Genomic DNA, 22,661 nt, shown 5'->3' with positions numbered 1-22,661 from the left:
GTAGGAGCACCCTCTCACACTGTAGTCTGTGTTGATATTATATACTTTAGGTGTGTTACCTGTAGAAGTAGGAGCACCCTCTCACACTGTAGTCTGTGTTGATATGATATACTTTAGGTGTGTTACCTGTAGAAGTAGGAGCACCCTCTCACGCTGTAGTCTGTGTTGATATGATATACTTTAGGTGTGTTACCTGTAGAAGTAGGAGCACCCTCTCACGCTGTAGTCTGTGTTGATATGATATACTTTAGGTGTGTTACCTGTAGAAGTAGGAGCACCCTCTCACGCTGTAGTCTGTGTTGATATGATATACTTTAGGTGTGTTACCTGTAGAAGTAGGAGCACCCTCTCACGCTGTAGTCTGTGTTGATATGATATACTTTAGGTGTGTTACCTGTAGAAGTAGGAGCACCCTCTCACGCTGTAGTCTGTGTTGATATGATATACTTTAGGTGTGTTACCTGTAGAAGTAGGAGCACCCTCTCACGCTGTTGTGGCAGAAGTGTTCCTGGGTTTTCTCTGAACCGTAATCCTCTCCCGGGTCCGACCAAAGGAGGTCACACATCGGCCCGAACGCTGGAGGCTCTTTAAACCGGTCCAGCTGCACACACACGCAGGAACATATAATGTCATTATTATGAAATAAGTTGTACTTCGTTGAACCCAGACTCGTACACACATTGACTTTAAAAAAGGTGGATTTCGTGGTTCCTTTCTGACAAAAAGAGTTGATAATATCTGGAGTTATTAAGTCACTGAAAAAACACAATGATACGTAAAACTAATCTTCAGAAATGTGTGAGTTTTTTCTCCTGAATTGAACACTTTTAATTTCAGACAAGATCTCAGAATCTCTTTCTAAATTTACATTTTGTATTTCTATAAATGTAAAACTTTAATCATGAAACGTTGTCCCACTCTCGCAGGAGTATCTCCGCTCAGCTTGAGTTTCACTTTCAACCGCATGACACAGCCCAGAGCCACGCCTTCAACACATGTTGCCGCTTGTTTGGGCCATTTTCAGGCGATTTGTAATCTATTCCAGATAAACGATTGTTTTTTTGTTTTTTTCGAGAAGCGATGAACGTCTTGTATGAACATGATGGAAGTAGACTGAGATGTTTTAGGAGTCAGACAGAGATTATAGATCTGATTATGCATCCCATGAAGCATTGCAGGAAGTCTGTTGACAAATATAGAATAAAATGTAAGTTATTCCACATTTACATTTTTAATTCTTAGGAAATCCAGGTTTTTTGTCATAAATGTAAAACTTTAATCATGAAATTGTAGGTTTGACAAAAACCGTTGTCCCAATCTCACGGGATTACCTCCACAAAGAAACGAGCTTAAATTTAACTTTCAACGGCATGACACAGCCCAGAGCCACGCCTTCAGAACATGTTGCCGCTTGTTTGGGCCATTTTCAGGCAATTTGTAATCATAACCCAACATGAATATTGTTACTCTGTATTTCTTCACAGGAACAAACTTGATTAAAGTTGTAAAGGTACGAGAACAAATCTATTTTCTTTTACAAAATTGTACTATTTTTGTAGAATTTGCTTAAAAAATGTTTTAATACTCTCTGACATTAAGGAGAATAGAAAATATAAAGATGTTGGATATTCTTCAGATTATGAATTTGAGAACAACAATGAGTAACATTTGAATATGCTCTGAAGTTAAAGCCATACATTTACTCGAAGAAATGGTCAATCTCTGTGATTAGACAGATGTCTTGGACCCCCCCAGAGCTCCTTCCCCCTCCTCCCTCTTGGACCCACCCAAAGCCCCTTCCCCCTCCTCCCTCTTGGACCCACCCAAAGCCCCTTCCCCCTCCTCCCTCTTGGACCTCCCCAAAGCCTGTTCCCCCTCCTCCCTCTTGGACCCCCAAAAGCCCCTTCCCCCTCCACCCTCTTGGACCCTCCCAAAGCACCTCCCCCCTCCTCCCTTCTGTCAAGCGACTTTGTTAACCACTTTGAAAAAAAGGTTGATGATATTCGCTCTTCTTTTTCTGACTCACCTTTATTCACCTCTGGGTCACCAGACCCTCCCTTCACCCACACACTGACCTCTTTCTCCCCTCTCTCTCCAAGTGAGGGTCTTACCCTCATTACCTCTGCCCGTCCTACCACCTGTCCTCTGGACCCTATCCCCTCAAACCTCCTTCAGACTATCGCTCCTGATATTCTACCGTTTCTCATTTCATCAACACTTCTCTAACTTCTGGTCACTTTCCAAACAGTCTCAAGGAGGCAAGAGTAAACCCTCTCCTAAAGAAACCCACTCTCAACCCGTCTGATGTTAGAAACTACAGGCCCGTCTCTCTCCTCCCGTTCCTGTCTAAAACACTTGAACACGCTGTCTTTAAACAACTCTCCTGTTATCTCCATCAGAACAACCTTCTGGATCCGCATCAGTCTGGTTTCAAGGCAGGTCACTCAACAGAAACTGCTCTCCTTGCTGTCTCTGAGGAACTGCACACGGCTAAAGCAGCCTCCCTCTCCTCTGTCATCATCCTTCTGGACCTGTCTGCTGCATTCCACACGGTGAACCATCAGATCCTCCTTCGCACTCTCCAAGAACTTGGAGTTTCAGGCACTGCACTTTCCCTCCTCACCTCATACCTCAAAGACCGCACCTACAGGGTAACTTGGAGAGGGTCCGAGTTCGACCCTTGTCAATTAACTACAGGGGTCCCTCAGGGCTCTGTTCTTGGTCCCCTCCTCTTCTCCTTGTACACAAACTTGATCGGATCAGTCATTAGCCCGCATGGTTTTTCATACCACTGCTACGCTGACGACACCCAACTGATTCTGTCCTTTCCCCACTCAGAAACCCAGGTCGTCGCACGCATCTCTGCTTGCCTAGCAGACATCTCTTGGTGGATGTCTGCTCATCACCTCAAGCTCAACCTTGACAAGACTGAACTGCTTTTCCTTCCGGGAAAAGATTGTCCCACTCTTGACCTAACAATCAACATCGGCCCCTCTGTTGTTTCCCCGACTCAGACTGCAAGGAATCTGGGTGTGACCCTAGATAACAAACTGTCCTTCACTGCAAACATCTCTGCTACAACCCACTGCTGCAGATACACTCTTTACAACATCAGGAGGATACGTCCCCAGCTGACCCAGAAAGAGACGCAGGTTCAGGTCCAGGCTCTCGTCATCTCACGCCTAGACTACTGCAACTCCCTCCTGGCTGGTCTACCTGCATGTGCCCTCCGACCTCTGCAGCTCATCCAGAATGCAGCGGCTCGTCTGGTCTTCAACCTTCCTGAATGTTCCCACACCACGCCGCTCCTCCGCTCCCTTCACTGGCTTATCTAAAGCCAGTTGAGTAGCACTTGAAATGTTTGGCTCTATGAAACCTGATGTACTTATATGATTCTGTTTTCTTCAAGTTTGTATCTTCCTGGTCGAATGCACTTATTGTAAGTCTCTTTGGATAAAAGCCTCAGCTAAATGTAATGTCAGGTTGTATTTCTTCATCAGTAGATATGATATATATACTTGTCGGCTCACCTTGCGTATGTCGTCCAGGCAGGTGACCTCGGGGCTCAGGCCTCCATGCACACACAGGAACTGCTGATTCAGCAGCGCAGCGAGCGGCAGGCAGTCGAACGAGTCCATACAGGCGTCATACACTCGCTCAGAGTACTTTATTTTACCTGAGAACACACACACACAAGTTATTGTTGTTTCACAAAGTTTTGACAGTTTCTGACTTCATTATTCATCAGGCAAAATATCAAATAAATGATGGCTACGTCTCCCGGTGGACAATGGGTACATTACTTTAATGACAGCTCAGTGTTAGGTTGTTTTAACTTAATAAGCTATTGACATGCTCGTTATATTTTACATTTGAAGAGATCTAGAGTAAACTATAACAAACGGTTCCATGTCTGTTAGCGTGGTTCCAGAGAACAGGAGGCTAACAAACAAAGACTACTAATCTGTCGCTTCACTAACGAGGCAAGAGTAGCCGTGACCTTCCTGTCAGCAACACTTTTTTGACTTGAGGCTTTCAATTTACAAGTCGGGGACATTGGAGATGAAACTTGATATGACGGTTAAAGTCTAACGAGAAATGCAAGAAATCTCCAATAAAAGATCAATTAAGATGGATCTGCTCGGAGCTGCGAGTTTATACCTGATCCTCAAACTACTCACGCCATTATAGGACGGTTTATTCGAGACATTTAGAGTTAAAAAAAACGTAATAACGGAGCAGAAGGACGGGGGACTATTCAGATAATAACTTGATTAAAGTTGTAAAAAGACGAGAAAAAAAATACGATATATTGTTTGAACCTCTTAAGCCCCGAGCCTGTTTTTCAGGTCTCAGGCTCCAAAATGACATTCCCAGAACAAAGGACCATATCTTCTCTTCTAAAAGGGTTAAATTAATCATCTTTTTTCTCAAAGTAATGATAAACCTGTGAGTTGGATGTAGAAAAGTCAGATTCAATATAGATGTTTTTTATTTTAAAGAAAATTCAGATTGAACATAGTAAATAAATGTCCGTCCAAAATAAAAAACAAATGACTTATAGTGAAAACTAGCCTTGGATGATGGTAAGGTCAACTAAAAGCTTTAGGAATCCAAACTACAACATATAATAAGTACCCTGTATCAAGATTGATGCAAAACAAGCAACATTTGACCTTTTTAGAGAGATTTAGCAAAAAAAGAACCACTTCTGGGGTCATTTGGGTGGATTTGCCATATCTCTGGAACCCATTGGTCGATTTCGATGATTGACACCTCCTTTGAAACGTTAGAGCCAATAGCATCGAAGGAAGTTCCTAAATCCACACACATTCCATTAAGGAGTGAGAGTGATGCGCACGCAGTCGAAAGCTATGTTACGTTCTGAAAACTGAAACCTAGGCTCAAACTAGTAAATATGACGATGGATTATCAAGGACACAGACATATTGGATTCACCTATGAATTAACCTTAAGCCGCGATTTTATCGTTGATACTTATACCTATAGAATCTGTGGAATCTCAGCTTGCTAATTGATATCTTGTTTGTGCAGATCCGATAAGTAGTAAAGTATTTATACCTAGGAGTTCTGTGCTAAGTGCGTTAGCATTTTCCCGCTCAGGGCTCATTTAGACGCTTCTTGTGAGACTTGTGTTTTGTTTCGGTAAAAATGGTTCATATCGTCTGATAGCTGAGTTTCTTCCAGTTAAGTGGGTATGGCACATTCATAGTTTGTTAAATGTTGAGAAGCCCTCAGACGCTGTTTCCTGCAGTAGTTGCATGGGGCTTAACAGGTTAAAAAATACATTACATTTTGACTATGTTTTTATAGAATTTGCAAAAAAAGGTGTATATTCTCGAGGGCTGTACCCGAATATTCGACTGTTCGAATATTCGTTCGTTGGCCAACTATTCGGGTTTCAATTTCGTCATTCGGATATTCTTTTTTTATTTTATTTTTTTCTAAATGTATGATTTTAATAAAGGCGAATTGCCATATTCTTATACTATATTTATACTTTTGAATTGCACTGTTAAAATGCGGAAATATATACAATCTCAGCCTGTGCTCCTGACATCGCGTTCACTCAGTCACGAACGCAAACGGCACGCTTCACCTCGTTTCACCCACAAAATGCCGAAGACTTCAGCTGTGCGGGACTATTTTAAATTGGACGACGGTAAGAAGGTGTGTGCCAAAAAAACCTGGATGCTGTGAGTAGTAGCCTAGCTTAGTTTAGCTGTTGTCAAGTTGCCATGGTGAAGCTGCTTTATCCGCCGTTTAAACAGTAACGTTACACATGATAAAAACGTGCTCTTACTTTGCTTGGAAAATAGTTGCAAGCAAGCAAATTGTTTTTTATATTAGTTTTTTTTATTTTACCCGAATAGTGAAAATAATAGGAGTAATGTGGGAACACCTGGGGCTAAGGCATAAAGTTGAGTAGCTCAGCCTAATAATAACTTGTGTCCATAGGTGCATCCCATCAACATCCTCAACCATACAGCAGACCCTCCAGTTACCCTACAGAGGACACATTTAGATTTAATGTTTGCGAGTACTGAGACAATAAATAAATATAAATTGTAATAGTATGCTCTTTCTGCGCTTCTGCTTAACAGCGTGTTGTCAGGCGTCTCGGATTCAGAGCGTGTTATGAAAGCTTTTTTTTTTTTTTTTAAATGAAAAAAAAAAAAATACAAATCTCTCCGCACCGAATATTCGCTGCTGATTACTACCGAATATCCGGAGCCCGAAAAATGGTATTCGGGACAGCCCTAATATTTTGTGACATTGAAGAGGTACATTAAGGAGAATAGAAAATAAAAAATGTTGGATATTCTTCAGATTATGAACTCATACATTTGCGAGAGAAACAAAATATTTACAAGAGAAACATTTGAATATGCTCTGAAGTTAAAGCCGTGCGTTCACTCGAGATGATGAAGTCAAATTTGCACAAATAACACGAATACACTGTGGTACTTTGTTTACCCTGCAGCACACTCAGCTTTCTGCAACAAAGGCTGCTCTGCTCTCTCTCTCTGTTGCTATGACAGTAAGAAAGTCCGTTTGAGTTGTTAACGAGATTCTGAAAGTCTAAAATTAGAGATCAATTAAGGTCGAGGCTGCGAGGAGCGACACAACTGACAACTCACTCCATTAAACTATAACCAAAGCTCTTCACTGAGCGATGGTGAGGAAGGTCTTTGGAGGTCAAACAACGTGAGATCGGAGGAGGGGGGGGATATTCAGAGAAGAAACTCAAGGTCATAAACACTCGAGAGGAAAACACTTTGAGAGAAATGTGGTCAGGAATCTACGAGATTGAATCGACTGTTTTAATTATTCTTTAATATTTATTATTGGTTTTATATATATTTCTGAAATAAAGTAATTCATTCAGATTTTTTTTTTTAAGTTATTATCTTGTACATTTAACACTTTAATCCTAGATAATATTCAACTGTTTTCTTTCTTTGTAAATGTGTCTTTTGCCCTAAAAATGAACCACTTAATGACATTCTTTGAGAATGGAATTGGAAAATAAGGCGTAAATTCTCTGGAATAAAAAAACATTTGAAAGAAAAAGAAAAGGGAATATTCTCAGAGATTTTAAAGTCATACATTTGCAAGTAAAATACAAAATGTACGAGATGAATCCTCTGAACTCAAAGCCTATATGTACTCCAAATAAATTGAGTATTCTCAGAGATGATATCGTTATATATTTAGAAAAGAAACAAATATCAAGTAAATATTCTGCCTCTCCACAGACTCCGTATTTGTTTAACTTCCAATGAGCACTGTTGTACTGTATTTGCCTGCCACACACACACACACACACACACACACACACACACACACACACACACACACACACACACACACACACACACACACACACACACACACACACACACACACACACACACACACACACACACACACACACACACACACACACACACACACACACACACACACACACACACACACACACACACACACACACACACACACACACACAGCTTGGTGGATGAGCAGACACACACACAGTTTGCAGAGGGGGGGTGTGTGTGTAACACTCACACTCCTGTTTGAAGGTGAAGTACTCTGTGAGGTGCCGGCACTCGTGGTTTCCTCTGAGCAGGAACAGGGTGTTGGGATGGTTGATCTTCAGAGCCCAGAGGTACAGGACACACTGAACACAGGGGGGAAACGTGGATATATTATATATCAACAAACATATATATATATATTATGTACAAGTGGCAAACTCTGGGGCAGAGCCGGGACGCCCATGAGGAAGTGCCACACACTGCAGTTCATCTAGTGGCCAGTAGGAGCAGGCTGCAGAAAGGAGCCGTTTCCATAGACCCGCATGTTAAACAACTTTACAGCAGAAATAAACACGTTTCTACGGAAGAGGATTTGAAAAAAAAACATGTTTTTTTTTTTGTTCTGAGATTAAAGTCAGAATTCTGACTTTTTTCTCAGAACAAAAAAAACCATTTCAAATCCTTCCAAAATAATAATAATGTGGCCCTAATCCTCTTCCGTACGTTTCTGCCCCTGGATGCAAAACAAAGTATTCTGGATATAGTCAGATTCCACCTTCAGGACTATGGATTGGGGAGTGGATTGTTTTATAACGCACCCCTTTTAGTTATATTAGGTCTTAAAGTGTTTGCATACATTAGGGCGTGGTCACTTTGAGTGACAGGTCTCTGCGGTGACTGCTGCTCCTAGCTTTCTGTCCCTCTGCTAGCTCCGTTAGCTCCAGGATGCTACAGGGGCTCGGCTGCGAGGCTGATCCGGGGAACACGACTTGAACTCGGACGTGTTTGTTGTGTTGGTGCCTGGTGGAGTACTCTTCATTTAAATATCAGACTTATCTGATGCCGCCTCGGCTCCGCCTCTTTGCCCTTATTTGGATCAAGCGGGAGTTAGACTCTGACGTCACTGAAGAGACGGCAGCGGCCGACTCCGCCTACTAAGGGCTTCTCAGCAACTCTGCAGAAAGCTATGGGTGACGTCACGGACACCACGTCCATTTATATAAATATAAAATGGAGCAACAGTCCTGAGACTTCCCAGGATGAATAAGTGATTCTTACTCTGACTACATGTTTTGTTTATTAATGGAATCCACTTGGATATGATCACTTGATCTCCAGAACTATCACAGCATAGACTGCAATAACTAAGTCACACGTTGATGTGTAAACAAAAGAAACATGTATTGGATTTAAAGGAGAACCAAAGTGAAGCCGAGTGTCTTTGCTCTCAGATACGAGGGAGAAGCTTCTGAAGTGCATTAGTGATGAAATGATAAGTGAATCTGAAGCACGTCATGAGCCCACTCCCTGCAGCTGCCGCTCACTCTCTGTTGCTGCATCGGACCACCTGTTCAATCTCAGTTTTTATATTTCCTGAAGGCGTGGAGGAGGAGTAGAACTCAGCAGCTGTTCATCAAAACTCAGGAATAACAAGTGCACTAAAAAACACCACGGACACTTTCCCCTGCAGAAACATCTCAGGGTCTCAAACGGCTCAGCGGTTCATAGAGAGCTTTGCTCCTGACGTTTAGCTTTCAGTGCTGAAACTTCTGTTGCCTGTTATCTGTAAAGTGTCAGACAGAGGTGAAGCTCAAATAACTCGCTCAAGTTAACGTTTAATCTTAATCGAATATTCTGTTTCAATACACCGCGATTCACTGCACTCAAAACACTATTATTATTAAAAAGACCTATTGCTGTTTTTATTCATCTTATTAAATGTTCTGCTTCGATTCATATTTGTTAAGTTTATCAAAAAAAGTTAATACTCTGAATATTTCTCTCTGATTTTACACACACACACACACACACACACACACACACACACACACACACACACACACACACACACACACACACACACACACACACACACACACACACACACACACACACACACACACACACACACACACACACACACACACACACACACACACACACACACACACACACACACACACACACACACACACACACACACACACACACACACACACACACACACACACACACACTTTATTGTGTATTTAAAAATATATATACTTTTTGCACACCATTACTTTAATTACTTATTTTTAAATAAATAATATTTTATTTATTTAGGTTTTTATTGCACATTTTTACTTAAACGTCCTATCAATAAAGATATTTAGTTTTTATATATTTTAGGAAATATGAATAATAACAATTTTCTGAAACAAGTTAAATATGTCCACGTGATCTCTTTTAATTCCTCGTATATCTGAGTTCTAAAATGTATGATCCCATGTCCACACGATGTATACATTTTAAGTAACTGGTATCTGTATTCTGTGTGATGTCTAAGTGAAGCACCTTGAACTGCACACACTGTATGAAAGATGCAATACAAATAAAGAGTATTATTATTAAATATGGTGAAGTGTTACCTCGATGCTGAAGTACCCTCGGTCCACGTAGTCTCCCAGGAACAGGTATCGGGTGCTGCTGGGCGACCCCCCCACCTCAAACAGCTTCATCAGGTCAAAGAACTGCCCGTGAACGTCTCCACACACTGAGGGGACACACACACACACGGGTCAGAACACTTCTAACATTATCAAAGACGTTGCATTTATCCAGGGCTGCAAGAAATGTGAATAAGGTCCAATAATCCTAATAAACTGTTTAATTATGTTTTTTTATTATTATTATCATCTATCAAATATTTTTACTTTGGGTTTTTAGAAATAGCTTTATTTGATCCTTTTATTGCACATTTTATTAAACTCATTAAGTTTATTTAAATATTTATATTTTATTTTATTGGATGTACAAGTACATTTGGAATGCAGGACTTTTACTGTAACTGAGTATTCCTACACTCTGGTACTTCTACTTCTACTCAAGTACAAGATCTGAGTACTTCTACTTTCACTCAAGATCTGAGTACTTCTACTTTTACTCAAGAACAAGATCTGAGTACTTCTACTTTTACTCAAGTACAAGATCTGAGTACTTCTACTTTTACTCAAGTACAAGACCTGAGTACTTCTACTTTTACTCAAGTACAAGATCTGAGTACTTCTACTTTTACTCAAGTACAAGATCTGAGTACTTCTACTTTTACTCAAGTACAAGACCTGAGTACTTCTACTTTTACTCAAGTACAAGATCTGAGTACTTCTACTTTTACTCAAGTACAAGATCTGAGTACTTCTACTTTTACTCAAGAACAAGATCTGAGTACTTCTACTTTTACTCAAGTACAAAATCTGAGTACTTCTACTTTTACTCAAGAACAAGATCTGAGTACTTCTACTTTTACTCAAGTACAAGACCTGAGTACTTCTACTTTTACTCAAGTACAAGATCTGAGTACTTCTACTTTTACTCAAGTACAAGATCTGAGTACTTCTACTTTTACTCAAGTACAAGATCTGAGTACTTCTACTTTTACTCAAGAACAAGATCTGAGTACTTCTACTTTTACTCAAGTACAAGACCTGAGTACTTCTACTTTTACTCAAGTACAAGATCTGAGTACTTCTACTTTTACTCAAGAACAAGATCTGAGTACTTCTACTTTTACTCAAGTACAAGACCTGAGTACTTCTACTTTTACTCAAGAACAAGACCTGAGTACTTCTACTTTTACTCAAGTACAAGATCTGAGTACTTCTACTTTTACTCAAGTACAAGACCTGAGTACTTCTACTTTTACTCAAGAACAAGATCTGAGTACTTCTACTTTTACTCAAGAACAAGACCTGAGTACTTCTACTTTTACTCAAGAACAAGATCTGAGTACTTCTACTTTTACTCAAGAACAAGATCTGAGTACTTCTACTTTTACTCAAGAACAAGATCTGAGTACTTCTACTTTTACTCAAGAACAAGATCTGAGTACTTCTACTTTTACTCAAGTACAAGACCTGAGTACTTCTACTTTTACTCAAGAACAAGATCTGAGTACTTCTACTTTTACTAAAGTACAAGATCTGAGTACTTCTACTTTTACTCAAGAACAAGATCTGAGTACTTCTACTTTTACTCAAGAACAAGATCTGAGTACTTCTACTTTTACTCAAGTACAAGATCTGAGTACTTCTACTTTTACTAAAGTACAAGATCTGAGTACTTCTACTTTTACTCAAGTACAAGATCTGAGTACTTCTACTTTTACTCAAGAACAAGACCTGAGTACTTCTACTTTTACTCAAGAACAAGATCTGAGTACTTCTACTTTTACTCAAGAACAAGACCTGAGTACTTCTACTTTTACTCAAGAACAAGATCTGAGTACTTCTACTTTTACTCAAGAACAAGATCTGAGTACTTCTACTTTTACTCAAGAACAAGATCTGAGTACTTCTACTTTTACTCAAGAACAAGATCTGAGTACTTCTACTTTTACTCAAGAACATGATCTGAGTACTTCTACTTTTACTCAAGTACAAGATCTGAGTACTTCTACTTTTACTCAAGTACAGGCTCCGAGTACTTCTCTGAGTCCTCCTCCGAGTACAGCCCAGGTCAGACCCAAACCCTTCTAACGTGATGAAAGATATCAGTCGTTGTTAGAACATAACAAAGTGGATCTCTTTTCAAAGGAAGGATTTCCAGCTGATCTGCAGCGCAGCATGTAAACAAGAACATCGGTATGAAAACAAAAAGTGATGAAGGAGATAAAAAAAGGGAGCGCCTGAGGGTGTAGAAACAGATCCAGACTTTGTGCACTCTTTGTCTCTCAGGAAGGTTCCTCTCTGAGTCCAACAAGGTTCCTCACTGAGTCCTACCTGCTAACAAGGTTCCTCACTGAGTCCAACAAGGTTCCTCACTGAGTCCTACCTGCTAACAAGGTTCCTCACTGAGTCCAACAAGGTTCCTCACTGAGTCCTACCTGCTAACAAGGTTCCTCACTGAGTCCAACAAGGTTCCTCACTGAGTCCTACCTGCTAACAAGGTTCCTCACTGAGTCCTACCTGCTAACAAGGTTCCTCACTGAGTCCTACCTGCTAACAAGGTTCCTCACTGAGTCCAACAAGGTTCCTCACTGAGTCCTACCTGCTAACAAGGTTCCTCACTGAGTCCTAACAAGTGTCTCAATGAGACGACTAAACGTCTTCACATCAGCCTCTGAGACACCTCGCTGCATCAGAATCATTGCACCACGTGTTTTGGGAGTGATATGGTCTTTGCTTTCTGATTGGCCCGTGGGGTTAGGGTGTATGCAGGAGTCCTGAAGTCACTTGGAAGACCTTTCAAGACCTCATCACCACTTTGAGTTCTAGCCGGTTCCATTGGGACACACTTTACCTCACATTGACTCCACACAGTGTGGATGGTAAGATAGCAGCTTGTGATAACTCCTTCTCATAAGTCAGATAGAACAAAGCACAAGAGAAGGAAGTGTGTGAGTAACCCAATGCTTTGATTCAGGCATTGTTCCCAAGAGATGAAACAGACAGAAGCCTCCTCTCCACATGACCTTCAACCTCTCTGTGAAGCTCAGGTTCAGTGCAGTATGCTGCTTTGTTGCTTCTGTACTCTGTGCTCTTTCTTTCCAGTAGAACTCCTCAGAAACCAATAAACAAAACTTTGAACTATGAAATATATTAAACTTTGGTGAGCTTCAGCGGGGTCATGCCATATAGGAGCTCCCTCTCAAATACCCAGGGGTTGAATTGGCCCGGCACACAGGACGATGCTCTGACGTCATCACCCTCACACATTTGTCATATGTTTACAAAAAAGGATATATATGTTAAGACTTTTCTGGTTCTTAATATAGACTATATTTAGGGTCTATATGTGTTGACTTTACTTTAAAATAGCAGATCTCTGTGACCGGTAGAGATGTCTGGATCCGATCACGTGATCGGGGATCGGAGCCGATCACGTGATTTTCAAAAGATCGAAAGAAAAAAAATCGGGGATGGGGATTTTATTATTTATTTTTTTTAAATACTTTTTTTTAAATGTTGTATTCAATGTTACAAAACAAAAATGACCATGTTCAAGTCTTAAAGTCATCCTGAGGCCTTAGTTTTGGTTTCAAATTGCAGAACATCATGTATGTGTTGCTTCTTTGGGGCTTGTTTTCATAGACCTGCTTATTTCTCTCAAATCTGGCAACAGAGTGGGCGCAGTGTCTAATTGTAGCAGTAAGCTAACGAGTACTGAAAGCTTTATTTTGTTTTGATCCAATGCTGCACAACTGAACTGATCCAATGCTGCACAACTGAACTGATCCAATGCTGCTGTGAAAGAAAGAAGCTATATCCATGTTGGATAGAATATCCAATTTAAATAAAAAAATAACCTTAAGGGAAAACTTGAATGCTTTTTTTTCTCTTAATGCATTGCATAAAGATCGGATCGGGAAAAATCGGTATCGGCAAATTGTCAAAATCAAATGATCGGAATCGGATCGGGAGCAAAAAAAGGTGATCAGGACATCCCTAGTGACCGGGTATCGCTTTGCTTAGTGAACGGCGACGTGCAGTCAGGGGAGGCACGGATTGGCCATCGGGAGAGTCGGGACTCAAACGCCGCGGCTTTCTGGCTAGCACTTAGCATGTGGGACCGGACAGCTTTGATCCCCATCGACAGTGGAGACTCTAGAGTCTGGGGGCCCCTCGGACCAGCTTTCATCACCATCAGTGGTGCCCCAACACACTCTGTGTCCCCCCCCCCCCAGAGCGGAGCAAGGCAACGAAACTTAAAATAATAAGCAGCATTTGACGGCGCTATGCATGGGGCCGCCTTGGGGGTTTCCCGACATGTCGTTTCAGTAAATTAAAGGTGCTTCATGTTGTCGTTGCTGTGGACCTTCTTAATACCTTGGAAAATGACTTTTAATACTTTTTAATAGCCTTAATTTTCGCTAAATTGATTTATCAACTTGTAATACTTTTTAAGACCCCGCGGACACCCTGGGGTAATGCCCGCCCACATGTTAGTAATGTGGTCATGACGCAGCAAATCTGGATCAGCTCCGTTGTTCCCCCGTTTTTAGAGATGTGGGTACGGAGGAGAAGAGAGAGGGGTTTAGTTCACTTTGTGAGTCTCCTGACACACAGGGGACACACGGGGGGACACCGGGGACACACAGGGACACACCGGGGACACACAGGGACACACACCGGGGACACACAGGAACACACCGGGACACGCCGGGGACACACGGGGGACACACGGGGGACACACCGGGATGTAGAAAGGACATCAGAGAGTGACTTCAACATGACAGGAGGGCCGAGCTGTTGAGGCTCACCTGTGATGGGGGCCTCCACCTCCAGCATGCACTTCTCCTGGCGCAGGATGGCGGCTCCATCGTTGATGATCCTCAGAGCCGTCTCCTCCTCCAGGCGGCCCTCCTTCACCAGGTGAGCCTTCAGCACCTCCACGCTGGGCCTGCCGTCCACATACAGGTCTTTGACCGTGAGGCGCGTACCTGGAGGGTATGGCACCGCTGAGGACACAGAGACAGGGGGGGGGTCAGAAACACACTTTACACAGGCAGAACCAGGTCACTGACTTTATTACGATACGATCACAAGTACTTTATTGATCCCAACGTGGGGAGTGTTTGTGTGGCAGCTTCATCAAAACACAAGGCATTGAACAATACGAAAGAAATAAACAAGAAGGCAGAAAATATACATGTTGAGTTTATGAATGAACAACAAGATATAAAGCAAGTTATTATCTCTACATGAGTATGAGAGAGATGGAATCTGAAATATTAAACTGAATATATTAAGGTACCGTGTGAGTCCAGCTGTGCAGAGAGTTCACGGGGGAAATTAGGTTTTGTGAGATTTAAAAATAAACTATTGGCTCAATTCCCCTTCAGGTTGGAGTGGCTAAGAGAGGCTGAGCTTGGCTTTGAGCTGCGACGTGTGGAAAGGCTGAAGATATCTAATAAACTCATTCAAACACACAATCACTTTGAGCAGGGGGTCCACACCCTGAGGGCCACAACCAGAAACATGGGGCCACTCACTGGAGGGTTACCGCCTCATCAGTTCAGTTATGAGTCAGCAAAACCAATCAAATGAAGGTAAATGGAGGGAGGCGTGTGGCGCAGTGGATAGTGCGTTGGTGTTGGGATCAGGGGTCACAGGTTCAAACCCCACTGCAGTCAGCATGTCGTTGTGCCCCTGAGACACTTCACCCCAAAGTGCTCCTGTGGGGATTGCCCACAGTACTGAGTATGTGAGTTGCTTTGGATAAAAGCGTCTAACAAGTGATGTAATGTAAAATAATGTGATGTGAGTGAGTGAGTGTTGGCAGCTCATCCCTTAAAACAGAAGTGGTCTTCTCCTCCATCCTCACCCATGTGACGATTGCTAGAAATACTGAACAAATACAGATGAAAGTGGTGTAAACAAATAATAATAATATAAATAATAAACTCAGGCTAAGTAGCATTGTGGCTCCGACACAAACTGCTTTCAAACGGCTGTGTTTACAGGAAGGCCCTGAACATTCTGCCGTCAGGAGGCATGTTGAGGCTCGACCTGAAGACAAAGAGAAGTTTGGGAGCACAGACCTCAGCCTGCAGGAAATACCAAACAGATTAATAGCTGCAAACACTAAGCTGATCAAAAAGAGTCCACGATTGAAATGTTTTTAGTTACTTTTTGAGTAAGTGACGAGCCTGAAACGCCTCGATCGGACTCCTTTGTTTACTTCTGGAACGTAGTGACATCACTGTGGAACACTCACGCTCCTATTGGCTAGCGCTCCAACACATTGTACGTGATAGGCTAAGGGGCGGGACATCTCTAAGCTGGTTGGCAAATCACAACAGAGCCGGCCAGCTAACCAATCAGAGCAGACTGGGCTCTGGTTTCAGACAGAGGGTGAAAAGAGGTGCTGCAGCACACTACATACTGATATACACCTGAACATCAGCAGGAGAGGACTCTTTAAAGTAGAGACACTACATACTGATATACACCTGAACATCAGCAGGAGAGGACTCTTTAAAGTAGAGACACTACATACTGATATACACCTGAACATCAGCAGGAGAGGACTCTTTAAAGTAGAGACACTACATACTGATATACACCTGAAAATCAGCAGGAGAGGACTCTTTAAAGTAGAGACACTACATACTGATATACACCTGAACATCAGCAGGAGAGGACTCTTTAAAGTAGAGACACTACATACTGATATACACCTGAACATCAGCAGGAGAGGACTCTTTAAAGTAGAGACCCTACATACTGATATACACCTGAACATCAGCAGGAGAGGACTCTTTAAAGTAGAGACACTACATACTGATATACACCTGAACATCAGCAGGAGAGGACTCTTTAAAGTAGAGACATTACATACTGATATACACCTGAACATCAGCAGGAGAGGACTCTTTAAAGTAGAGACACTACATACTGATATACACCTGAACATCAGCAGGAGAGGACTCTTTAAAGTAGAGACACTATATACTGATATACACCTGAACATCAGCAGGAGAGAACTCTTTAAAGTAGAGACACTACATACTGATATACACCTGAACATCAGCAGGAGAGGACTCTTTAAAGTAGAGACACTACATCCTGATATACACCTGAACATCAGCAGGAGAGGACTCTTTAAAGTAGAGACACTACATACTGATATACACCTGAACATCAGCAGGAGAGGACTCTTTAAAGTAGAGACACTATATACTGATATACACCTGAACATCAGCAGGAGAGAACTCTTTAAAGTAGAGACACTACATACTGATATACACCTGAACATCAGCAGGAGAGGACTCTTTAAAGTAGAGACACTACATCCTGATATACACCTGAACACCAGCAGGAGAGAACTCTTTAAAGTAGAGACACTACATACTGATATACACCTGAACATCAGCAGGAGAGGACTCTTTAAAGTAGAGACACTACATCCTGATATACACCTGAACATCAGCAGGAGAGGACTCTTTAAAGTAGAGACACTACATACTGATATACACCTGAACATCAGCAGGAGAGGACTCTTTAAAGTAGAGACACTACATACTGATATACACCTGAACATCAGCAGGAGAGGACTCTTTAAAGTAGAGACACTACATCCTGATATACACCTGAACATCAGCAGGAGAGGACTCTTTAAAGTAGAGACACTACATACTGATATACACCTGAACATCAGCAGGAGAGGACTCTTTAAAGTAGAGACACTACATACTGATATACACCTGAACATCAGCAGGAGAGGACTCTTTAAAGTAGAGACACTACATACTGATATACACCTGAACATCAGCAGGAGAGGACTCTTTAAAGTAGAGACACTACATACTGATATACACCTGAACATCAGCAGGAGAGGACTCTTTAAAGTAGAGACACTACATACTGATATACACCTGAACATCAGCAGGAGAGGACTCTTTAAAGTAGAGACACTACATACTGATATACACCTGAGCATCAGCAGGAGAGGACTCTTTAAAGTAGAGACACTACATACTGATATACACCTGAACATCAGCAGGAGAGGACTCTTTAAAGTAGAGACACTACATACTGATATACTCCTGAACATCAGCAGGAGAGGACTCTTTAAAGTAGAGACACTACATACTGATATACACCTGAACATCAGCAGGAGATGACTCTTTAAAGTAGAGACACTACATACTGATATACACCTGAACATCAGCAGGAGAGGACTCTTTAAAGTAGAGACACTACATACTGATATACACCTGACCATCAGCAGGAGAGGACTCTTTAAAGTAGAGACACTACATACTGATATACACCTGAACATCAGCAGGAGAGGACTCTTTAAAGTAGAGACACTACATACTGATATACACCTGAACATCAGCAGGAGAGGACTCTTTAAAGTAGAGACACTACATACTGATATACACCTGAACATCAGCAGGAGAGGACTCTTTAAAGTAGAGACACTACATACTGATATACTCCTGAACATCAGCAGGAGAGGACTCTTTAAAGTAGAGACACTACATACTGATATACACCTGAACATCAGCAGGAGATGACTCTTTAAAGTAGAGACACTACATACTGATATACACCTGAACATCAGCAGGAGAGGACTCTTTAAAGTAGAGACACTACATACTGATATACACCTGACCATCAGCAGGAGAGGACTCTTTAAAGTAGAGACACTACATACTGATATACACCTGAACATCAGCAGGAGAGAACTCTTTAAAGTAGAGACACTACATACTGATATACACCTGAACATCAGCAGGAGAGGACTCTTTAAAGTAGAGACACTACATACTGATATACACCTGAACATCAGCAGGAGAGGACTCTTTAAAGTAGAGACACTACATACTGATATACTCCTGAACATCAGCAGGAGAGGACTCTTTAAAGTAGAGACACTACATACTGATATACACCTGAACATCAGCAGGAGATGACTCTTTAAAGTAGAGACACTACATACTGATATACACCTGAACATCAGCAGGAGAGGACTCTTTAAAGTAGAGACACTACATACTGATATACACCTGACCATCAGCAGGAGAGGACTCTTTAAAGTAGAGACACTACATACTGATATACACCTGAACATCAGCAGGAGAGAACTCTTTAAAGTAGAGACACTACATACTGATATACACCTGAACATCAGCAGGAGAGGACTCTTTAAAGTAGAGACACTACATACTGATATACACCTGAACATCAGCAGGAGAGGACTCTTTAAAGTAGAGACAATACATACTGATATACACCTGAACATCAGCAGGAGAGGACTCTTTAAAGTAGAGACTCTACATACTGATATACACCTGAACATCAGCAGGAGAGGACTCTTTAAAGTAGAGACAATACATACTGATATACACCTGAACATCAGCAGGAGAGGACTCTTTAAAGTAGAGACAATACATACTGATATACACCTGAAAATGAAACCACATTAGATGTATTTCTGTACTTCTCCAAAGACCTGAGGAACTTTGCATGTACTTACCCTGACAAATGAAGCGGGAATAAACAAAGTAGTAACTGTTCTCTCCTCTTTCACAACTCGGATTAGATCACTGTAACCGCACACTATCACACCCATGTAGAGAAACTCCACACACACACACACACACACACACACACACACACACACACACACACACACACACACACACACACACACACACACACACACACACACACACACACACACACACACACACACACACACACACACACACACACACACACACACACACACACACACACACACACACACACACACACACACACACACACACACACACACACACACACACACACACACACACACACACACACACACACACACACACACACACACACACACACACACACACACACACACACACACACACGGCCCAGTGGTCTAGTTTATTGAGAAAGCAAACCAGGCCGCACACTTTCAGCTAATAGTGTCGTCGTGAGGAAGTAAACTGGTTCATGCCGGCGGAGGAAAGTCGATGTGATCGGACAGGAAGTAGATCTACTCGATGATAAGTGAGACCAGTATATCCTCTCTGTCGGAACGCACCATAAAGTAGTGAAACGAGGCGTCTGAAGGAAGTGGTTTTCAAATTAACGACATGCATGTTCCTGTCCACAGCTAGAGTGAAACTGTCTGAGATAATAACCCAGTGTAACCAGCTTAAAGTCAAATAAATAACTCACTTAAAAGTAGCTTCGTCCAGTCAAATATTAAATAGAGGATTAAACAGACTCCTGCTTTGTTTCTGCAGCTCTGCACAAACAAAACTGTGGCATCTAGAAGTTTAATATTAGCAGCAGGTCAATATTAGACTTTTACACAACCAGTACAGGTGTGTGAATCATCAACAGTGAGAAAAAACACGTCTCAGCTACAGTTGATGGGATCACATTTGGACAAGCTAATGGTGTTTTTCTGCCATATCAAATTATTTATATTCACACTATTAGGCGCTGATCCAGCTCTGTCCTGGGGCCCATGAGAGGACACTGATCCAGCTCCGTCCTGGGGCCCATGAGAGGACACTAAACCAGCTCCGTCCTGGGGCCCATGAGAGGACACTAAACCAGCTTTGTCCTGGGGCCCATGAGAGGACACTGATCCAGCTCCGTCCTGGGGCCCATGAGAGGACACTGATCCAGCTCGGTCCAGGGATCCATGAGAGGACACTGAACCAGCTCCGTCCTGGGGCCCGTGAGAGGACACTAAACCAGCTCGGTCCAGGGACCCATGAGAGGACACTGATCCAGCTCTGTCCTGGGGCCCATGAGAGGACACTGATCCAGCTCTGTCCTGGGGCCCATGAGAGGACACTGATCCAGCTCCGTCCCGGGGCCCATGAGAGGACACTGATCCAGCTCCGTCCTGGGGCCCATGAGAGGACACTGATCCAGCTCTGTCCTGGGGCCCATGAGAGGACACTGATCCAGCTCTGTCCCGGGGCCCATGACAAGACACTGATCCAGCTCCGTCCTGGGGCCCATGAGAGGACACTGATCCAGCTCCGTCCCGGGGCCCATGAGAGGACACTGATCCAGCTCCGTCCTGGGGCCCATGAGAGGACACTGATCCAGCTCTGTCCTGGGGCCCATGAGAGGACACTGATCCAGCTCTGTCCCGGGGCCCATGACAAGACACTGATCCAGCTCTCTCCTGGGGCCCATGAGAGGACACTGATCCAGCTCTGTCCCGGGGCCCTTGAGAGGACACTGATCCAGCTCCGTCCTGGGGCCCTTGAGAGGACACTGATCCAGCTCTGTCCCAAGGCCCATGACAAGACACTGAACCAGCTCCGTCGTCAGGCCCAGCTCCATCAATCATGAATTTAGACTGAATAATTATACACAGCAGAAATGCAAAATGGCTGGACTGATTGAATTACCATCAGTAACTCAGCTAAAAGGATAAAGCAACACACACACAGGAAGCACGGAGATACTCTTTATAATATGAAGCACTTTCTCTCAGTGGATATTCTGCAGGACTTATTGACTGCGTCTGCTTCTCCTTCCTGCTTCTCTCTCCTGCTTCTCTCTCCTGCTTCTCTCTCCTTCCTGCTTCTCTCTCCTTCCTGCTTCTCTCCTGCTTCTCTCTCTCCTGCTTCTCTCTCCTGCTTGCTTCTCTCTCCTGCTTGCTTCTCTCCTCCTGCTTCTCTCTCCTGCTTCCTTCTCTCCTGCTTCTCTCTCCTGCTTGCTTCTCTCTCCTGCTTGCTTCTCTCCTCCTGCTTCTCTCTCCTGCTTCCTTCTCTCCTGCTTCTCTCTCCTGCTTCCTTCTCTCTCCTGCTTCTCTCTCCTGCTTCCTTCTCTCCTGCTTCTCTCTCCTGCTTGCTTCTCTCTCCTGCTTCTCTCTCCTGCTTGCTTCTCTCTCCTGCTTCTCTCTCCTGCTTCCTTCTCTCCTGCTTCCTTCTCTCCTGCTTGCTTCTCTCTCCTGCTTCTCTCTCCTGCTTGCTTCTCTCTCCTGCTTGCTTCTCTCTCCTGCTTGCTTCTCTCCTCCTGCTTCTCTCTCCTGCTTGCTTTTCTCTCCTGCTTCTCTCTCCTGCTTCCTTCTCTCCTGCTTCCTTCTCTCCTGCTTGCTTCTCTCTCCTGCTTCTCTCTCCTGCTTGCTTCTCTCTCCTGCTTGCTTCTGTCTCTCCTGCTTCTCTCTCCTGCTTCTCTCTCCTGCTTGCTTCTCTCTCCTGCTTCTCTCTCCTGCTTCCTTCTCTCCTGCTTCTCTCTCCTGCTTCCTTCTCTCTCCTGCTTCCTTCTCTCTCCTGCTTCCTTCTCTCTTAATTGCTTCTCTCTTGCTTCTCTCCTGCTTGCTTCTCTCTCCTGCTTGCTTCTCTCCTCCTGCTTGCTTCTCTCCTCCTGCTTCTCTCTCCTGCTTGCTTCTCTCCTCCTGCTTGCTTCTCTCCTCCTGCTTGCTTCTCTCTCCTGCTTCTCTCTCCTGCTTGCTTCTCTCCTCCTGCTTGCTTCTCTCCTCCTGCTTGCTTCTCTCCTCCTGCTTGCTTCCTTCTCTCTCCTGCTTCCTTCTCTCCTGCTTCCTTCTCTCGTGCTTCCTTCTCTCCTGCTTCTCTCCTGCTTGCTTCTCTCTTGCTTCTCTCTCCTGCTTGCTTCTCTCCTCCTGCTTCTC

At 43.0% G+C, this 22,661-nt stretch overlaps 1 protein-coding gene across 1 annotated transcript in view; it reads right to left on the bottom strand.

Annotated features, from left to right (window-relative positions):
• The window catches only part of LOC307024664 (serine/threonine-protein phosphatase 2B catalytic subunit gamma isoform-like), a 32,549-nt gene that overhangs the window by 6,726 nt on the left and 3,162 nt on the right, over positions 1 to 22,661 (bottom strand). The window contains exons 2-6 of the mRNA XM_079658987.1: positions 14,806 to 15,003; positions 9,977 to 10,101; positions 7,597 to 7,708; positions 3,531 to 3,676; positions 462 to 601 (exon numbers count right to left, since the gene is read on the bottom strand). Coding sequence (XP_079515113.1) covers positions 462 to 601; positions 3,531 to 3,676; positions 7,597 to 7,708; positions 9,977 to 10,101; positions 14,806 to 15,003 — 721 coding nt within the window. The remainder of the gene's footprint in view (positions 1 to 461; positions 602 to 3,530; positions 3,677 to 7,596; positions 7,709 to 9,976; positions 10,102 to 14,805; positions 15,004 to 22,661) is intronic.

The sequence above is a fragment of the Notothenia rossii genome (assembly GCF_949606895.1).
Source record: "Notothenia rossii genome assembly, chromosome: 11".
Classification (NCBI taxonomy): domain Eukaryota; kingdom Metazoa; phylum Chordata; class Actinopteri; order Perciformes; family Nototheniidae; genus Notothenia; species Notothenia rossii.
The sequence above is the reverse complement of the archived record's forward strand: the minus strand, read 5'-3'. Positions and strand labels throughout refer to the sequence as shown.